General features: G+C 35.2%; 2 protein-coding genes across 6 annotated transcripts; one reads left to right on the top strand and one right to left on the bottom strand.

Moving 5' to 3' along the window:
* The first annotated feature begins 195 nt into the window (after window positions 1-195).
* On the top strand, window positions 196-12580 carry LOC145738653 (low-density lipoprotein receptor 1-like). 4 transcript variants are annotated; one of them, XM_081993579.1, is made up of 12 exons: window positions 196-422; window positions 2151-2273; window positions 7519-7647; window positions 7704-7826; window positions 7977-9058; window positions 9116-9396; window positions 9470-9734; window positions 9789-9981; window positions 10117-10185; window positions 10421-10533; window positions 10643-10798; window positions 11859-12580. In XM_081993579.1, exons 1-12 carry the CDS (start codon window positions 314-316, stop codon window positions 11895-11897), a joined length of 2682 nt encoding a protein of 893 aa, XP_081849705.1. In that variant the 5' UTR covers window positions 196-313; the 3' UTR covers window positions 11898-12580. The 4 variants fall into 4 exon arrangements, with proteins under 4 accessions (XP_081849705.1, XP_081849707.1, XP_081849706.1 ...); XM_081993581.1 differs by lacking the exon at window positions 2151-2273; XM_081993580.1 differs by lacking the exon at window positions 10117-10185.
* Window positions 12581-13311: 731 nt separating this feature from the next.
* On the bottom strand, window positions 13312-18224 carry Ca-Ma2d (Ca[2+] channel Muscle-specific alpha2/delta subunit). 2 transcript variants are annotated; one of them, XM_081993573.1, is made up of 19 exons: window positions 18032-18224; window positions 17885-17966; window positions 17718-17828; window positions 17418-17664; window positions 17232-17363; window positions 17055-17183; window positions 16693-16940; window positions 16418-16637; window positions 16232-16368; window positions 15989-16168; window positions 15457-15905; window positions 15261-15406; window positions 14926-15205; window positions 14608-14872; window positions 14303-14551; window positions 14118-14247; window positions 13832-14057; window positions 13547-13781; window positions 13312-13495 (listed from the first exon to the last, which is right to left on the bottom strand). In XM_081993573.1, the coding sequence occupies exons 1-19, from the start codon at window positions 18118-18120 to the stop codon at window positions 13397-13399; spliced, it is 3654 nt and encodes a 1217-aa protein (XP_081849699.1). In that variant the 5' UTR covers window positions 18121-18224; the 3' UTR covers window positions 13312-13396. The 2 variants fall into 2 exon arrangements, with proteins under 2 accessions (XP_081849699.1, XP_081849700.1); XM_081993574.1 differs by having other exon boundaries at window positions 17718-17836; window positions 18032-18066.
* Window positions 18225-18675: the final 451 nt, after the last annotated feature.

The raw sequence follows: 18675 nt of genomic DNA, 5'->3' as shown, positions 1-18675 counted from the left end.
AGCGCTTGCGCTTGCATTTGTCCAAAGGGCTGCCGCTTGCCGATAACGACGCGCACTTTATTACGCAGAGACTGCACGTCAATCACCTTCCGAAACTCGGTATTCTTTGTCGTTTAAGGTGAGTTAGAAAGAGACAAAAGTTTAAAGAAAGGTGTCACTGTATATAGGACCCGACTCGCGTAGGTCTAGCGACGTAGGATATAGCAGCAAGGTCTGCAATGTAAAATACATATAGCACACCTAGCCCTAGCTTTGTACGGTGGTGAGTCAAAAATAACGAACTGGTTATGTCGTAAAACACGTGTGAAACTCAATGAATACGATGCTTTTAAAGTTATCAAATGGTACGACCGTTTTCGTTGTGGTTTTGTGTTATTTTGCCTCCCTGTCCATTGGATACCCGGAATTAACTGTCACCCCGGGTGAGTTGCATATCTTTAATTATCTCCCTATGTCATCAATTAGAAAATAAACCCTTTGGTGTACAATAACAACCCTATTTAGATCAAATTCAGTTTAATTCAAAGGAATTTTACTGGGCTCCTATTAAAGGCATAGCCTTACAAAAACATCAGGTGATATTTTACCTGTGTATTTACGTTGAATGGAACCAGCCTATCAAAATAGGTTTTGCTAGTGGAGTGACATTGAATCATTAAATATTGAAAATTTAAATATTATTGTCCCAATGTTGCAAATTGTTTTGCTTTTAAAATAAAATACAATTGATTTTATATAAACACAGCTCATTTCCTATGCATCATTTATTAAGCCAATGAGTTATACTTATTTTATTTAATCATCATTTAGGTATTAAAATCAGATTTTTTTCACATTTTGCAGTAAAACAAGTTAGTATTAAAAACTAGGGTATTTTAAATTTTCATATACAAATTTATTGATAAAAAATCAATAAGAAAATCAATATTTTTCAATCTTACTTACAAAAGTATTTTCCTCTATTGAACCAACTTTTAATTAAAAAATTATCAGACTTTATACAAATAAAAATGTAATTCAGAATTGATGTCAAAATTGAACCAAAAATACTAAATGTGCAAATTAAAGTTGCTTTTGTAATTCTGGAAGAAATTACATAAACTCACTATTGTAGAGAATATTTTGGAAAAAATGTTAAAAAAGGCAACAATGTAGAATGTAGGTTTGACTCAAATTACGCCTAATTACCGAAACTTATTTTTGCTCCTACACCAGCTAATTTTCTCAAGGATTAAACACTTCTAGCAGTAATTTAACCCTGTGAAATTTCTAACTAAATTTCAAGTCAGATTTTTGATAATTATAGAGCTGGTATTTAGTTTTGAAGCAGTTAGTTAAACATTTAAATGCTTTTTTTATAGCCAGTGCCTGCAGAAGTAATTCACACAACAATAATAATTTTTAAGTTTTATGGCACAATTTATGACTAATTTCCTTAGTTATTTTTAGTCATATCATTCTATAGGTTTTTAGTTCTAGATGTCTCAATGATATTTTATTAAATCTGGGAAGGTATGCTATTGGCAATAGAAAAACTGTGGTGAAGGTTCATCAATTTATTGAATTTTTGGAGAACATTTAGTTTTTATTGGGCCTCCAGAAATGCACAATTGGAATATAGTTAGTTCTTGAATGGTCCAAAGGCAGTCAGAAAATTGACCATTTAAGTGGTTTTATGTTTACAAAACGTCAATTTAGCTAATACAAGCTAAAGTCTAACCAGGAAAGCTGGTATAGGCAAGGAAGATACTGATTTTTTAGTTTTTACACCTTATATATAAAAGCCTCAATTTTCAGAAAGAATAAACATTATTATCATTAGCCTGAAATTATACTTATTTCACTTTGCTTATTGGGAATAAACTAACAACATAAAATAGAGTAATATTTCGTTTGAATATGAATAGCCGCATTGATTGTATACACTCTAATGAGGACAATTCAAGCCCTATTTGGTTCACAATCTGCATATTTGATTTGTAAAGTATTCATTATCTTAACTAAGTAAGCTGTGGCAATTTTTTGTCAGCAAATTATTCGCAGGCTGTAAAACAGTGATAAAAAATAAGTCAGACCATACCAAACTATTTATAATAGTGTAGTATTGACCATAAATCTGTGTGATTGTTGCATTCGGTTATCAATTTCAGATTCAAATTGCGCACTCAGGCAGTTTACTTGCAGCAACAAAAAGTGCATTCCCATTGCATTTGTTTGCGATGGAGAAGATGATTGTGGGGATAACTCAGACGAAAACCCGGCGGAATGTCCCAGTAAGTAATTGAGATCCATTAGCGTTAATAGATCACTTTTGTTAATAATTGCATGATGTTATGGTGGCTGGAGACTGAGCCTTCTTGTGTCTCATAGATGGTTTTAACGAATTAAGTGAACAATACACAAAAAGTCGATAATTAGGATAATTTCCGTTCTACACTTAGTAAATCGGAGAAAAGGCGCTTTGTGGATAATTAACAACTCCGGTATTGACGTGTCAATAATGGAAATTACGTGCTATTTTTCTTAAGTAGGTTCACGTGTCGAATTAATAGTTTTTTACAATATCATAAGATAATTGTTATTTTGGGTTCTAAAACACATACGTTCAGGTGTAACCGACGTTAAAAAAAAGATATTGACGCCTTGGTGACGGTAACAATAGTTATTAATTATGTTATTCCGAAAACTACTAATACGTCTTATATAAAAACAATTAAAGGCGTACATTTTGACCGTCACCCTAACGATGATAATGTCTTTGTTTTAATGAATCCACTGTCAACAATTCACATGTAATTAAATTAAAACGTTGAGTTACGACGTTAATTTGCAAATAATTTCTTCAAAAATACCGCATTGTAATCTCCTCTAGTCATCCTTCTTGAAGATTGATCGAGTGTCAAGTTATCCTCTTTTTTTATTTTAAACTTTCTTTTAACTCCACCTATTGATTTATTGACACATGGCGAGTTTGGAAACGCAATAAATAGCTATCAATAAAGTTGGTGTTCCAGTTCAAGCGACACTTTGGGACAATTCAAACTTATCTCCCTTCGCGGTTCGCTTGTAAACTTTACGACTCGTGTCTTTCATGTATGTAATTTCAATTGATAACTTTAACTAACCTCCGATAATCAGCCGCTGGTCTTTTGTTATGGGAATTTCGGCGACATTATAGATGCTAATTATAACTGCGTAATTATAATTGCATAACTTATCAAGTAGTATTCTCAATCTCTTTGACCTGTTTATATTCGACAAATGTGTATTAAAGGTTAAAGTACAATGTAAACAGGAAAAAATCTCTAATACGCATTAATGGTAAACTACAAGGTGCGGATGTACATATTCGCTTTCATAATTCCTCACATAAAACCGTTTAAGTTTTTTGGCTTGCTTTGCTATGTTTACATGGTAGACAATATTCAGGCTTTGCGTCAAATTCGAAAATAAGCTTGCGCTATTTTCAAGTTAATAATAAATGTTTTCCAACTTATAACCTTTACACTGTCAAGTCTCAAGAAAATCAAAACATTTTTGTGTTTTCCACTGTCTGGAAAAAAAACAGGTCGAAGCAGTGCTTTAATTACTTTAATTACATTTACCACTTTTAGTAAAAGCCTAATTGATTAACGTTTTGGCAATAATTAAAAATGCGACATTGTTATGAGTGTTTCAATTATACAAAACATCCGAGACGAAATACTTCAACTGAAACACCAGTCCTTTATTGGGAAATCGATAATTGCAGCTTTACTCTCCTATATCAGGCAGGTAATGTCTTTTCTGATGCAATCAATTCAGTCTATGTCAATACAGGTGGCATCTACGGCCATCATGAAAGTTGCATTTATTTCCCTTTTTTTTTGGTCTGGTCATTTTATTGCCACGACTTTCTAAAGGTGTGTTGTTGATGGTCTTTTCAATTATTTGATTTTAAATTGGTTATAGAATTTAAGACTGTAATTTGGAATACTTTTGTATTTTTTACGAAGAATGTCTGTTGAGTAAAATTACCATACAAATATTTTTTTTGCCAATATTGGATAGTGAAAACACCTGTTTAGTCACTGTCGAACAAAATAATTAGTAGAGCTCTATTATATTGCAACATTCGTCATTTGCCTATTATTATATGACATAAAACGTATAAAACATAACATTGAGTGTATAATGTAAAAAAAGGTCAAAAAAGTTCATATACGATATCGAAAAATGCACTTTTGTACCATCCGTAATAATTGGAAAAAATATATTGGTTTCTACAAACAATAACAAGTCATTTTGCATTCAGAGTGAAGTACATTATTTTCTTGATAATATAGATTACTGTCTTATAAGGTAATTGATACATAATATGTACTTCACGTTTAATAGATGCATTTTTACCTTGTTTGTATTGGTTTAGTTAGACGCTTTTATAATATTTTGTATAACAGTGTATATGGAATTCACAATTATTTATAGGAAAAAGAAGAAGGAACAATTTAAAACAATGTTCCTGACGGCTCCATTGAATTAGTACATACATTTAAATCGTCAGTCCAACATTTTCCACCCTAGTAGACTTGACTACCCAAATTTTCTGGTAAATGTTCATAAAGTTAGGTTTACCAGCAAAAAAGCTTATGATTAAATAATGGCTTTATTTTATATCTCTCTTTGCTGGTAGGAAGAATTTTCCATAAAAAGCCCGCCTGCAGCTTCTAACTACAAACTGAAAGAACTCATCGCCTTAGGAGTTCAACAAAAAAATCCCCATCAAAAAGAACATTTCCGCTAATTGGACTGCAATGTAAAACTTAGAAAAGTTACATCAGATATCTCCTGCATAGGCCCCCAGGCTAAGTTAAAATACACTCCATTAAACCAGTTAGGGTCCCTTTTGGTATCCAGCGCCGCTTGCCGGTTTCAAAGTTTGAGTTGCAATTTCTACGTTATATTCCAGAGGTGCCCTTTGATGTAGAACCTACAAATTTACTCGCCCATCGGGATGGTTATTGAATTACCAAAGAACGCGCTAAAATTGTAATGTTTGACATTTCTTTAGATTGTAATTAATATAGTGGCTATGAATTTTACGTTAATATTAAGTGTTATTAGAGTATCAGCGCAGTAAAGCGCAGAAGATATGTCGTAACTAGAGCAAGCGATTGCGTTTTTCAATACTGTTTAGACGTGTGTATAAAACGAAATAAGAGTCGATACGTTATCGAAGTCTGCAAATCAGGGGGAAACAAGAAGCGTCAAGAAACCTCGTTGTCAACCTTTCTTTCAAACTGTCTGAAGAACTCGCGGTGTGTTAATCGGTCGCTTAAGAATAATAATGAAATTTTTACTTTTCTTCGGAGTTTTGATTTATGGATTTGGTTACTGTCGGTCACTCAATCTGACAATAGTTCCAACGGAACGTGTTGACATCCAGCCAGGTACGTTTTTTTTATTTATAAATTTTGCAAAAAAATTCTTGAAACCGAACAAAATCTTATGCCTTTCGAAAAGAAGTAAATCTCGTAACGTCAGTGAGGAATTGAAGTATACGAGAAATGGAAAACGTAAAAGAATTTCCTTCAGTAAAATTGAGTTTCGCTTGAAAAGCAGCTGCGAGATGAAGATTTCCTTGGGACGTATTATGTTATTAAAATTCAGGCTGCATTTTTCCAGCGGTTGCGGATTTTTCACTCAAGTTTCGGAATATAGCCGGAAATTAATGGCAGCATTTTTCATTTTTGCTAATTATGTTACCAAAATTTGCTCTTTTCTGATGCAATAATTCAGGAAGTTGAGCTATCTCGTTATGTTTTAGATGCGCTTCTAATATTTCACCCCTAAATGAACATTTTTAACGAGCTTTGTCAGAGTTGGGTTACGTTACTCAAAAAAGATCTGATTTTTACCTCCCTTGTATTCAGTATTTACTAATTGGGAGTGCAAATGTTTCTTCCGGACCATTTAATTCATGGAATAACAACTATTACGTGTTGTTACATGAATGGACGTCATTCCAGCCGTGTTTTTGTTAGGTCGGTATTAACAAGGATTTCGTAACGCATGTAAAAGCGCTTTGAACCAATTGAACTTAAATTAGAAGGGATCAACATGATTGATTTCACCGTATGCCATAAACATGTGTCATTTTCCTGTATATCCAACTGATGATTGACTCAATCCTATCTGGATTTGTTATTTCATCCATTAACTGATAGGTAATACACGTTCAAAGCTCGATAGAGCTTATTTGTTTTTTTTTTCTATACAATTTTCCACACATGTACGGCAAAACAAAATAAATCCCAGTCTTGTAGTTTCATTCAGTCAGGCTCAATTGAAAATCAGTTTCTATAGAAAGACTGTATGCCATAGGGAGGTGAAATTAACATTTCATAAGGTGATTTTACACAAAATTAGGAATTTACGGGTGCTTTGCCGTAGTCAGAAAGTCTGGAATTAAGATAAATGAACCAGCAGGCTAGAAAATCATGATCAGGTTTAGAGGAGCTCTTGAATATAGGAATACTTTACCGCTTAATTACTTCGCGAAATGGGTAAAGAGCAAGTAAATAACGTGAGCTTTTAAGTGTTTACTGTAGTAGAGTTATTAATTTCTAGCGAGACTTCAAAGGGGTTCAAGCGATTAAACAGGGGTCTGAATTCCGTCTGATGGTTGGAACTTGGATTTGTTATTAAACAGCAATATTTTTTTTGTTTATGTTAACTATGTAATCAAAACGAGTCAGGGTAAGATGAGACGAGTTGATTCTTATATAACCTCTTCATTTATAAACAATTCGACTGTTATCTAAATCGCTATTGTTATGTGGTTTCCTATCAAAATTGTAAACATAACCCGTTGTGTGCGGGTCAAGTTCATTTGTTTAGAGTAGTACTAACGGAGAGATCTAGTAGAAATGATAAAAATTTGCAGAAAATCTGGGTCGTGCATTCACGACGCAAAAGGAAGTTTTTTTTTGTTATAAAATCGGGGGATTTTCACTTTTCTGTTCAACCTGTTTTGATCTAATGACGAGTTTTCTTTTTAATAGCGCTTTAGTGAATTGGACCCTAAATTAGGAATTTAGATGTAGAAATAAACAATTTAAAGTTTTTAAAAATTGTAGAAATTCAATTTTTTAGGACAGTAGCTGCTGGTTTTTGAAATTCAATATCTTTACTTCCATAATCCGTCTGGCCAGCAAAAGTCAATTACTTTAAGAAAGGTCAATTTCTAGATACTTATTGTGTATGTACAAATGGCGCCTGACCTACCTACACTTATGTTAATTGCATTTGTTCTGCTTTACTCCAACCAAATAGTTCATTTTAGATACAGGGTTTGATTAATCGATTATACGGTATTTACACCAATAATTATAGGTTTACTTGTTGCCTTACTGTAACTATGTGCACTGAATAATAAGTTTTAGGGAGGGGCCAATAATTTAGGTTGAAAACTTAACAGCTTGATTTTCCCCAGATTAAGTAATTTCTTAACTTGAATAATCATCAATATACTTTTAGTTTCAGCCAATGTAACGTGCAACAAAAACGAGTTCAAGTGTGGCAATGGAAAATGTATTCCCAGTCATTGGCAGTGCGATAATGACAAAGACTGTAGTGATAATAGCGATGAAGATGAACACCTGTGCCGTAAGTAGACCGTAATAATAGCAGAGGAAATTTGAACATACTGAATTTAATTACAGAACAAAAACTGTGTGGACCTGACGAATTTACCTGCAAATCGACACCTGGTGAATGTGTACCATTAACATGGATGTGTGATGATAATGATGATTGTTCGGATCGCAGTGATGAGAAATCATGTAGTAAGTGATATTTTTTTTATTTCTCATTAAAGTAGATTATAAAATGATTTATAAAAGATATTTCGTTTCTCTACCCTAAAAAAATGTAAACCTTGTCATTTGCTAGACTCTTGGTGAGTATTTAAAACTATACATATTCTTTTTTAACAGATGAAACTTGTCGAGCAGACGAGTTTACCTGCAAGAACGGCAAATGCATCCAAAATCGTTGGGTATGCGACTCAGATGATGACTGCGGTGATAAATCTGATGAAGCCGAGTGTCCAGAAGTGAGCTGCGCACCTGATACTGAGTTTCAATGTAGCGAAAAGTTTTGCATACCCTTAAAATGGCGATGTGATGGCGAGTATGACTGTTTGGACGGTCGAGATGAACAGGGTTGTCCAGCACGACCACATCCAACGGTTTGCTTGCCTTCGGAGCACGAATGCAGTGACAGAATAACTTGCATCCATAAGAATTGGCTCTGTGATGGAACGAAAGATTGCCCAGATGGTTCTGATGAGGCGCCAGCTCATTGTGGAAACGTTACTTGTCGGACTGATCAGTTCCAATGTAGCGATAGATCCTGTCTTCCGGGGGCGTTGCTTTGCAATGGACAGCCAGATTGTCCTCAAGGGGAAGATGAAAAAGATTGCAATTCTCTGGCAGTGACTTGCGATCCTAACTCTTTCTTCTCCTGTAGTCCGGAAGGACCTTGTATACCTTTATCTAAAGTTTGCGATGGACAGCCTGATTGTCCAGCTTTTGAAGATGAACCCCAAGAAAAATGCGGAATAAATGAATGTGCCCATGATAACGGAGGCTGTGCCCATCGATGTTTGGATACTCCAGCTGGATATAGATGCGAATGCCGTCCAGGATTCTCTTTGGCAGCAGACAACCGTACTTGCAGGGACATTGATGAATGCCAAGTTGAAGGAACTTGCTCCCAAATTTGCATTAATGACAAAGGAGGATTTAAATGCGAGTGTTTGCCGGGATATGCAAGAGATCCTAGAAATCACACACGTTGCAAGGCTATTGAAGGCCACGCATCATTGTTATTCGCTAGAAGACGGGACATCAGGAAAATTTCTTTAGACCATCATGAAATGACCAGCATTGTGAACGAAACTAATTCCGCTACTGCCCTTGACTTTGTCTTTAGGACTGGAATGATTTTCTGGAGTGATGTTGCTGATAAGAAAATTTACAAAGCTCCGATAGACGAAGGAAATTCTAAAACTGTGGTATGAAAATTTTACTCCGAGGTATGTACAGAGATGTTAATGATTGAGTTGCTTCAGGTCGTTTCGGATGAGGTGACAACTTCCGATGGTTTAGCAGTGGATTGGGTGTATGAACACTTATATTGGACGGATACTGGTACCAATACGATTTCTCTAGCTAACTTTGATGGTCAAATGCGTAAGGTTCTGATAAAGGACGATTTGGAGGAACCCAGAGCAATCGCAGTGGATCCTTTAGAAGGATGGATGTTCTGGACTGATTGGGGTCAGGAACCTAGAATTGAAAGAGCAGGGATGGATGGTTCTCACAGACAGGCTATTGTTACTTATGATGTTAGGTAAACAAGCTTTCTATAAAATTTTGCATTTTCTCTCGACTCATACCTAAGACTGTGTTTTTCTGAATGATAGGTGGCCAAATGGACTTACACTAGATTTGGTTAAAAAACGCTTATACTGGGTGGACGCAAAACTTAACACTATTTCAGTCTGCGATTGGGATGGACGCAATAGAAACTTAATACTGTACTCAACTTCCTCTTTAAGACATCCTTTCTCTATTACTACTTTTGAAGACTGGTTATACTGGACTGATTGGGACAGAGCTGCAGTTTTCCGCGCTAATAAGTTTACCGGCAAAGATTTGTCACATGTGACCGCAATTGAAATGGTTCAGGTATGTTTTCCGAATACCCTAAGTTTGGGTGTTTACAGGTGAGATTTGTTCCAGAATCCTATGGTAATACACGTTTACCACCCTTACCGTCAACCAGACTCTGAGAATCACTGTCAACCTGTTAATGGACATTGTTCACATTTATGTCTGCCTGCCCCCCGTATTAATCCTAGGGCTCCTCTGATTTCTTGCGCATGCCCTGAGGGTCTGCGCATGTTACCTGATGGCTTAACGTGTGTACAAGATGGTTAGTACTGTATTTTGTTACTACTATTACTGTCAGCTAATTTGGTTAGGCACTGCTGTTACATATTTTTAAGTGTTTACACGCATTGCGGAGCCTTCGATGTGTTATTATTTTGATTTTATTTGGTTTTGGCAGAATCAATTACGACCAGCGCACCTTCCAAGTCTGAGCCTTATACGCCGAGAATTGGTTCTTTGCCAGAGAGTGAGTACTGCGTCCCTGCTTTATATCTCTGTTTTCTACTTCCGGTGGTGGTTTGGCTCTCCTCTAATTCTGTCTTTTGCTTGTTTTTGCCCGCAATATTGTATAGATTTTTTTAGGTGCCTCCGCATAGAGCGAGGAGATTTTTAAGTCTTTTTTCTCTCTAACTAATTTTTTTGTTTAACTTTATTTCAAGTTCAGTTTTACTATTGAGGTTGATGGTTACAAATGTTTTCAGGTACGACAAATCGGTCTAAACCAAGCGGTGAAACCTCAGAGTCTGCAGATAGCGGTGGAGTGGCTTATATCGCTATTATTAGCATTTTAATAGTGGTACTGTTTTTCGCTGTTGTAAGTATCCTAAGAATAATTAGATATTTTAGAAGTAAAAAAAAGTTAGAGTTTTTACATTGCTGCAAATGCAGCAGTTGCACTTATCAAACAATAATTACTTTTACAGGGTATTTGGTTCTTGTACCGTCATTTAATGCACCGCAACGTGACCTCGATGAATTTCGACAACCCCGTTTACAGGAAAACCACAGAAGACCAGTTTTCCTTGGAGAAAAACAACTACCCAGTTCAGAGGCCCTACTTGAGCACTGTAGGAGAAGAGGTGAGGGCTTTAGCTTTAGATTATAACATTTCTAGATAATCGGCCAATTACTTTGATCGCGACAAAAATTTTGTTTTACCTCTTAATGGTGATTTGAAGGTAACTCAAAATGTAATTCTCGTCGCTTAAATTACAGTATTCGTATATAAATTTATATATACATATATATTTGTCCTTCTATGAGTAATGTATCGAATAAGTCTTAAAATTATTAACGGCGTAAACTAACAATATTTCTCTAAACCTAACCATCAGTATTACTATAGCTTTCCTTAAACTAATGATAATATTTTTGTATCTCTTTTATGAGGAATTGTGCCAATAGCATCAATTATTACTATATGTAAATGTTTACTACATAATTGTAGTTTTGACGCTTTTTGGAAAGGTTATTGTCCCTTTTTAAAAGTCACATTTTTCGACTGCTACGTGAATTGAAATTACCTTTTAGAGCACCCGTCCCCTGTCTCAAGTCCTTTCTAGATTTAACCACGCCCCCACAAATTTAATTACGCCTTTTCAAACCCCGTCCTATTAGATCGGGTTGTACCCTTTCTAAGCTTTGCGTGCAGTTGGAGAATATTTAGATAACAACCAAAATTAACATGACTTAACTTTAGCTTTCCTCATCAAACTTAAAGGTACATGGAATTAAATAGGGACTTTAAGTTTTAACTTATGTGAGGTTGGTAAATTTGCAAATTTTCGGCTTTAATTAAACCTCAGACTGCAAATTAATCCAACGGGTTAGGTGTGTCAGTCCAACAAGTTCCTTGGCAAATGTTTGCCTGGACTCCGATTGCTTTGATCTTGATTGTAGGTGTGTGTGTTCATTTTAATGTTTACCGCTACTATGTACTTACTGTATTGACTTATTAATAATTTGATTTACATAGTGTAATACGTTTTCTTAATTTGTCTATATTTTTGTTCTGCATCCGTCGTGGTACATTTATGGTAAGTCTCATTTCGGTGTTCATCATCATTACTATAATATAATATTTAATTTATATTGTGGTTTTGAGTTGTAGATAATAATAATGGTGAATTAAAATTTCAGGCTCAACAACCGCTAACATCCGACCACGACCCTGTTTAAAAACAATGAAACGTGCAGTAAATAGGCTCAAACACGACTTAATGCTCACTTACAACTATTGTGAATGCAGTTATTCAGCGAAAGATGTGAATATTTTTTTGCGGATTTTGTGGTGTTAATCAATTTAGGCAATTTAGAATATTGTTGCTCAGGTAAAATTATTAGTTATTTCTAATAGACGGAGGGTTCATTGTGTCATATAGTTTAGCCAGGATTAATCGCGAATTCTCATCAATTGGTTATAGGGAATTGTACAATTTATATCTTACATGAGAATTCACAGTTGGTTCCTATTTAACTTGGACGCCAGTCATATTTTCGGTTATTACGAGAAAACTGTACGTTTGGGTAAAAAAGGAACTTAAAGTGCTATTTCTCCTGTAATAATTCATTCATCTTCAGTCTTTTTGAGATATTACCTATATGGATTTGGAGTTTATAGATTGTGAGTTTTTTGTAAAAGCAAGCCGGGTAGAATATTAAGACATCCCAATACTCCTAGAGTTAGTTGATATCTTAGTTAAATATACTTCGTTACGAGTGGCAAATATTCTGTGATTAATTTATTTAAGTATGTTTACAAATAAGATGTTTTTTACTGTTTAGATTGATTTTTAAATTATTTTTATTTATATTGTCTGTTCAAAAAATTAAATGAAAATGCAATATATGTATTAAACCAATTTTGTCCATTATTCTTGCCTTGACCTCCTTTATCTTCCGCCTCCAACACTGTCGATCCAACGCCGCTCTCCTCCAGGTTCTGACACCTACCAAGTTTTGCGCATCTTTTCCGTGGTCTCCCTTTTGGTCTTCTGCCCTGCATCCTACTATTGAGGGCCCTTTTTGGTAGTCTGTTATCCGGCATTCTTACTACGTGGCCTGCCCATCGTAGCCTCTGTAGTCTGACGAATTCTGAGATAGGTGCCTCCTTGAAAAGTTGGTAGAATTAATGATTATATCTTCTTCTCCATATCTCATTTTCATTTAGTGGCCCAAAGATCCGTCCCCATCCATTATTGTACTTTACCTTATATTTACAACTTTCTAAGCGTATTTGTCAAATTGATAGAATTGGGGGCGTTGGAGAAAAAAATAAGCTATAAGATGTGTTTTGTAGAATATTCTTCATAACAACAATTTTAAGTCACCCTGTATAGTCTCATGAATCAATTTTTACTTTCTAATCTAATAAGAATCAGCCTAAAACAATATGTATTGAAGGTCATAATATTGTAGCTAATGTTTATTCAGGGCGAAGGTCAGGGCTCGTGGTTACATATTTAACTAAATTTGTTGAGGTATCATACAGGGTGTCCAAGTGTGCGATTATCAATATTTCGGCGGTGACTCCATTGAAAATTCACCTAAATACAAGATGGTTAAATATGGTGGGTAATAATAAAACGAAAGGTCTTCATCCACATTTCATTTAGGTATTAATTAACAAAATTAACATGGTAACAAGAAAGGAAAATATGGTAAAACACCTTATTATATCAAATCCAACAAACATAACATATAAACCAACTTAGAATTGATAATAATATACTGAATTTGAAAATTGGAGACCGACTGCAAGCTTCAATTTCATGTTCCTACAAAACAAATATGTAGTATTAACCGTTAATTTTTTTACCAAAACTCACCAGCTCGTGCTCATTATAGCAACCTGTAAGTCTTCGTCTTGGTAGTGAATTTAAGTACAACTTTTGACAAGGTAGCAAAGTGCTATTCATTTCCTCATAAGTCCACACAGGTGCCATGGAGATGGTTATCGGATCAGTGGAGTATCTTGGCTTTCTTGGATTGTATTTCGTCATAACAGCAGCTGCCACAAATATTAAGTTGCTATGGGGAATTCTTTTAACGTAGTATTCCCTACTATAAAAGAGGATGAGTAATCATGGTCTTGGAGTTACAGTAAATTTTACCGATCTTTCGTTGACAACTCTCCTTGTATGTTGTCTTTGATGAAACGGAATTGTTGCAAAATGAATAAATTCGACTTGTTTTCGCAAGCATAGTCGCGACTTGTTTCATCATCATCATCAGCTTTTTCTCCCTCCTCATCACCATCGTCATCCTCATCACCTTCGTCTTCGTCTTCAGTATCAACTCCATCTTCATCAAATTCATAACTGGTTTCGCTGGTTTCACCTACATTAATTCAAAGTAGATTATGCGGAGAGTGTATACATTAAAGTAGTATACTCATACCATCAGTGTCCACTATATCTTGAGCAATAGCTACTAAAGGATCCAGGAATTGAAACAAACTGATTTCAGCTAAGGAATGCAAGATTCTTAAAATAATCCACTGCACAGCTTTTGTGACGTAGTTAGATGGCTTAAATCATATAGTTCCTAGGTAACTAAATCTAGATTGCGTTAATTAAACTTACAGTGCTCATACGAGTAGCAGAACTAGTTTCATTGCTGATATTTAAAAAACACAAAGCCTGGTAGTCATAAAGAGTTTTCATTACAAACACTTCTTCCTCCAGCATCGACTCTAGAATATCTCCTTCGACTTCCCCAAAGAATTTCCCGGTCATTTCATTATCATCTCCTACTATAATGTAACCAGAACTGTCGACAATGTAACAAACTAGGTTTTCGCCACATTTAGTGCAGTTTCGGGAACATTCGTTCTGTAACAGTTCTTTGCAGGTAAATCATGTCAGGATTATTTCGGATGCTTTCTTACTGATAGTCTGGTTGCCACTTCCATTACTTTGGCTTTTAAATTAGCGTGGGAAAATTGAAACCCCACCACAGAACCTGGAGCTTCAATTCCAGCGTCTTTAGCAAAAATCGCGTAGCTTCCAGTTACTAAAGTGTCATTGTCGAGTTTTGGTTCATAGTTGTATGGTACCGAATAAACAAAGGATTCCGTGTCGTATTGATGTTGTAGAACGGCACTTTTGTACCAATTTTCATCTATTGCCCTCGGATGTAAGTCTCCAAATTCCCTGGAAAATTGTTATTAAAAAAAGTTTATGTATGTAAAATTTGAAGAACATACTTTCCTTTAGCTTTGGTTTTAGCATACTCATCGTAGATGTAGTCCCACCTAGTAAGACCACTCATCGTAGCCACAAACCTTAGGGTGACGTTGAAATCATCGAATAAGTTTGATAGAGAATTATTTGATTTATTAGTGGAGTTTTGCTTTGTATCGGACTGAAACGTCCATTTTTCTTTGAAAGGTTCAAATGTGTTCCTAGCATCGAAGATGAGGCGCTGCACTAGTTGTTTGTCGCAGTAATAACTGTCATCTCCTAAAGTTTTTCTGCCGCACTCAACTGAAATTTTGTTTGTCATTTACCATGAGAGTTTGATCACAATTTTTTGATGTACTTTTAGTAAGGTCTTCAGATTCCAACGGTTCATATTGTCTCTCCCATTTGAAGTCCATGTCATACATCTTCCCCAAAAAGTGTATCAACTCTTCTTCTGGGGTTTTGAATTCGTGACCTTCCAAATAATGATATCTGCAATACACCCTGAAACCATTTTGGTAATTGAAAGATTTTAATGCAGATAACCAACAAACCATTTAGGGTGGACCTTCCACTTTCCTTTAAAAAATGAAGTTAAATTTTCTCCAGTATGCCTGTTTTTTTGAATTTGATCACCCACGTCTAACGAATAATTCCCATACCGAGCTGGGATAGCAATAGCCAAAGAAAACGGAGTGTCAGTTAGATAAGTGTAATAGTAATCATAACCTTCTTCAGACACTCTACGGTTATCATCGTAATGATAATTTAACACAATATTGTGAAAACTTCCTTCTGATCCGTTCACCAAAGCTGAGCGTAATTCTCGTACAGTGTTACTCATAATTCGAGGCAGAATGTCACCGGAATGCTGTTCGACTTCGGTCAAGTCGATACTGTTGTAATTTTCTTTCTCTTTTCCTTGGAAAACTGGCCGTAATGCTGGATGCATTAAAACGTAGCCGTTGTTGCTTACAATGAAAGCGTAACCGTTTACCCCAATCTTAAAAAATGAGTGATTGAAAGAACCCGGATATGTTTAAACTGACAACCAGTGATGATGATCTAGTAAATTGATAGTTATACCTTATATGGACGCGTTAACTTCCTAAATTCATCAATAGGAACATCAGTACTTGCCACACCTAATAGTTCTGCAGTTCTTGTATCGTTCATTTTATTAATTTTCCTATCGAAACATGGTATGGCAGCTGACGTTAGAAGTCTATAGGGTTCATTTATTGTCATATCAGTCTTGTCATCATACTATGATCAGTTAATAAAAAAATATTAAATTAGAATTGCACGCGTCTTTAATTGTGGTTTTACCGTAATGTCAGCGTAAGCGTGAGTCCAGGAAACTGGATGGTCTTCTCCTTGCAGTACTAAAGGTCTGGCGATGACATAAATGTACTGTAGCACTGAAGCGGTAACTTGTTCTAGTGACTGTACGTGAGTGTGATATCCTGCAAATGTTTGTTTCAAACGTTTTTCTTATTTACATTTAATGAGAACCTCTATTGCTGCAAGCCATCCATTTGATTTCTTCCACATTGGTCACTTCTTGACCAATAAGATAAGTGAATATCCTAACAGGAATACTGCTACCCCCAAAAAGATGATTATACTTCATAACTGTCTCACTATAATTACGATTAACTCCATCAGTTAACACCATGATAGCCTGATTACAGTCAGTACTATTTCCACTGTCGCACCCTCGTATCGTACGGTACTGCAAATACTTTGGTAGATACCTACAGATTACAATTATTGTTATACAAGCAAACCTTGCTAAGTAGCTCAAAAGCCACAACTAAAGCTTGTTCCAGCTGGGTTTTTCCACTAGGCATTAAACGGTCTATAGCATCTTTAAAGACGTGGATATTCTCTTTGGTAGCTTGAATTAGTCTGTTTTCAAAGCATGGTACTGTGTAATCGGTTGTTTCTGAGTAATTTAACACATTTACGTAGTCGTTGTTAGAAAATGTGTCAAGAATACTGTAGGCGGTTAATGCTCCGATATGTTTGCCCATACCTAAAAGTTTTGATTAACAGAATTACTTTCATAAAAGTGTGAGTTGTGAACGTAATTTATCTAACTAAACTTTTACTATTATAAAAACGAATGGAGTGAAATAAAACTAATTACCATCCATAGATCCAGAATTATCAATCAGAATAATAACATCCTTAGTGCAAGTTGCAGCCTCAATAAACCAAGTACGAATACGGCAATCAAAAAGATTTTTCATTTTCTTTTTATCTACCCAATGCATTGCTGAAACCTCATTCAAAATATGTTTTATCATCTTTTGTCAGTACTTACCTGGATAGTGCCGCATTATGCCAGAAGCACTACCAAAGTACTGCCAGGAAAGCGCCGGATCTGACTTGTAGTTCTGAGCAAATACTTTGTCTAAAGCTTCTGACCATTGTATAGCTTCTGCAGCTTTATCTTCTGCTTGAGAAATACTTCTATGTAGTTTTATTTTTTAATATTTTCCAAAATTACCTTTATCGTAAACATTGGTAGGAACGTAAACTGAGCTGTGACTTGTGTTAACTGGTAAATTGTAAAAATGAGTGTCATTGTTCAATTTAAGTCCCAAATACATGTGGCGGTTTTTTTTAAGAGATTTTGATAGTTTGATGGGTTCAGTGCCTTCAATTGTAGACCATCTAGAACTGTAATATTTGAACGGCTGGTCTTTATTGTATTCAAATTCTTCTGCTCTAGTTTCAGCTTCCTGTTGTATGCACTAGAATTGTATTTATTGTTGTTATTATTGCTTTTACAGGAAAATTTGTTTACCCTAATAGCGTCCATTTTTCGGTCCATCATTCTTAAAATATTTTCTTTAATTTCTGCCAATAAACTGCCAGGATCTTTCTCCCCAACTCTGGCATTTAAAAATTCATATTTCTGTAAAACTTAAATTGGAATTTCAATAGTTACAAAGTTTTTTTTGGTACACCTACCTGCTCTATTTCCGTTCTTTTCGTTACTTCATTACCCAACATCCACAATTTATTTCCTATAGCATCCGCCCATTTTTTCACCCTAAAAAGTCACTCATTTTAACACTTTTAAACTCACCTATTTTCTTATCACAAAAATTCACTTACTCTTCCCCTTGCGGACTGCATGTTACCCTTGTTAACCCCGTGTGAGTAGTTAATAGTAAAAACAGTATAAAATGCGGCTTCAAAACCATTGCACTGCCACATCTTATCTAGAAAAAGCTAAAGTAGAACGTGATATGGGAGAAAACTCGTACCGATCCTGTGGGATTATTTTTAGAACTCTGGATACTTTCTGGGTTTAATATATAACGCGGTTGCAATGCTTGGATAACGAAAAACGCTCCACTGATATATCACGTTCAGGTTTGTATCAATTTGATATATTATGTATATTTAATCATGGTCAGGTGGGAAAAAGTGAAACAAGGATTGCTGGTACTGTCCAAATAAGTTTATTAAGATGATTGTAATTAATTCATAGTGATGTATACTACTATGGTGGGCTAGAAAAGGGAACCAGAATTAATCAGTGATTAAAGCCATACAAATTTTACTTTTGGATTCATAACAAACTACTAATTTTATTTTCTCTATATTCTACATTCAGTGTAAACTTCCTTTTATTTTCACTCAATTTTTTCCAACAACAAATTCGTGTAGATAAGTAATTTTAAAGCCACGTAACTGTTACACTAGACACTACCATCAAAACGAGATGGTTAGTGGTGACCTCTATGAAAAACATC

This window comes from Ips typographus, linkage group LG16 (assembly GCF_016097725.1).
Source record: "Ips typographus isolate SLU linkage group LG16, UJ_Ityp_2.0, whole genome shotgun sequence".
NCBI classification, from domain to species: Eukaryota; Metazoa; Arthropoda; class Insecta; order Coleoptera; family Curculionidae; genus Ips; species Ips typographus.
The sequence above is the reverse complement of the archived record's forward strand: the minus strand, read 5'-3'. Positions and strand labels throughout refer to the sequence as shown.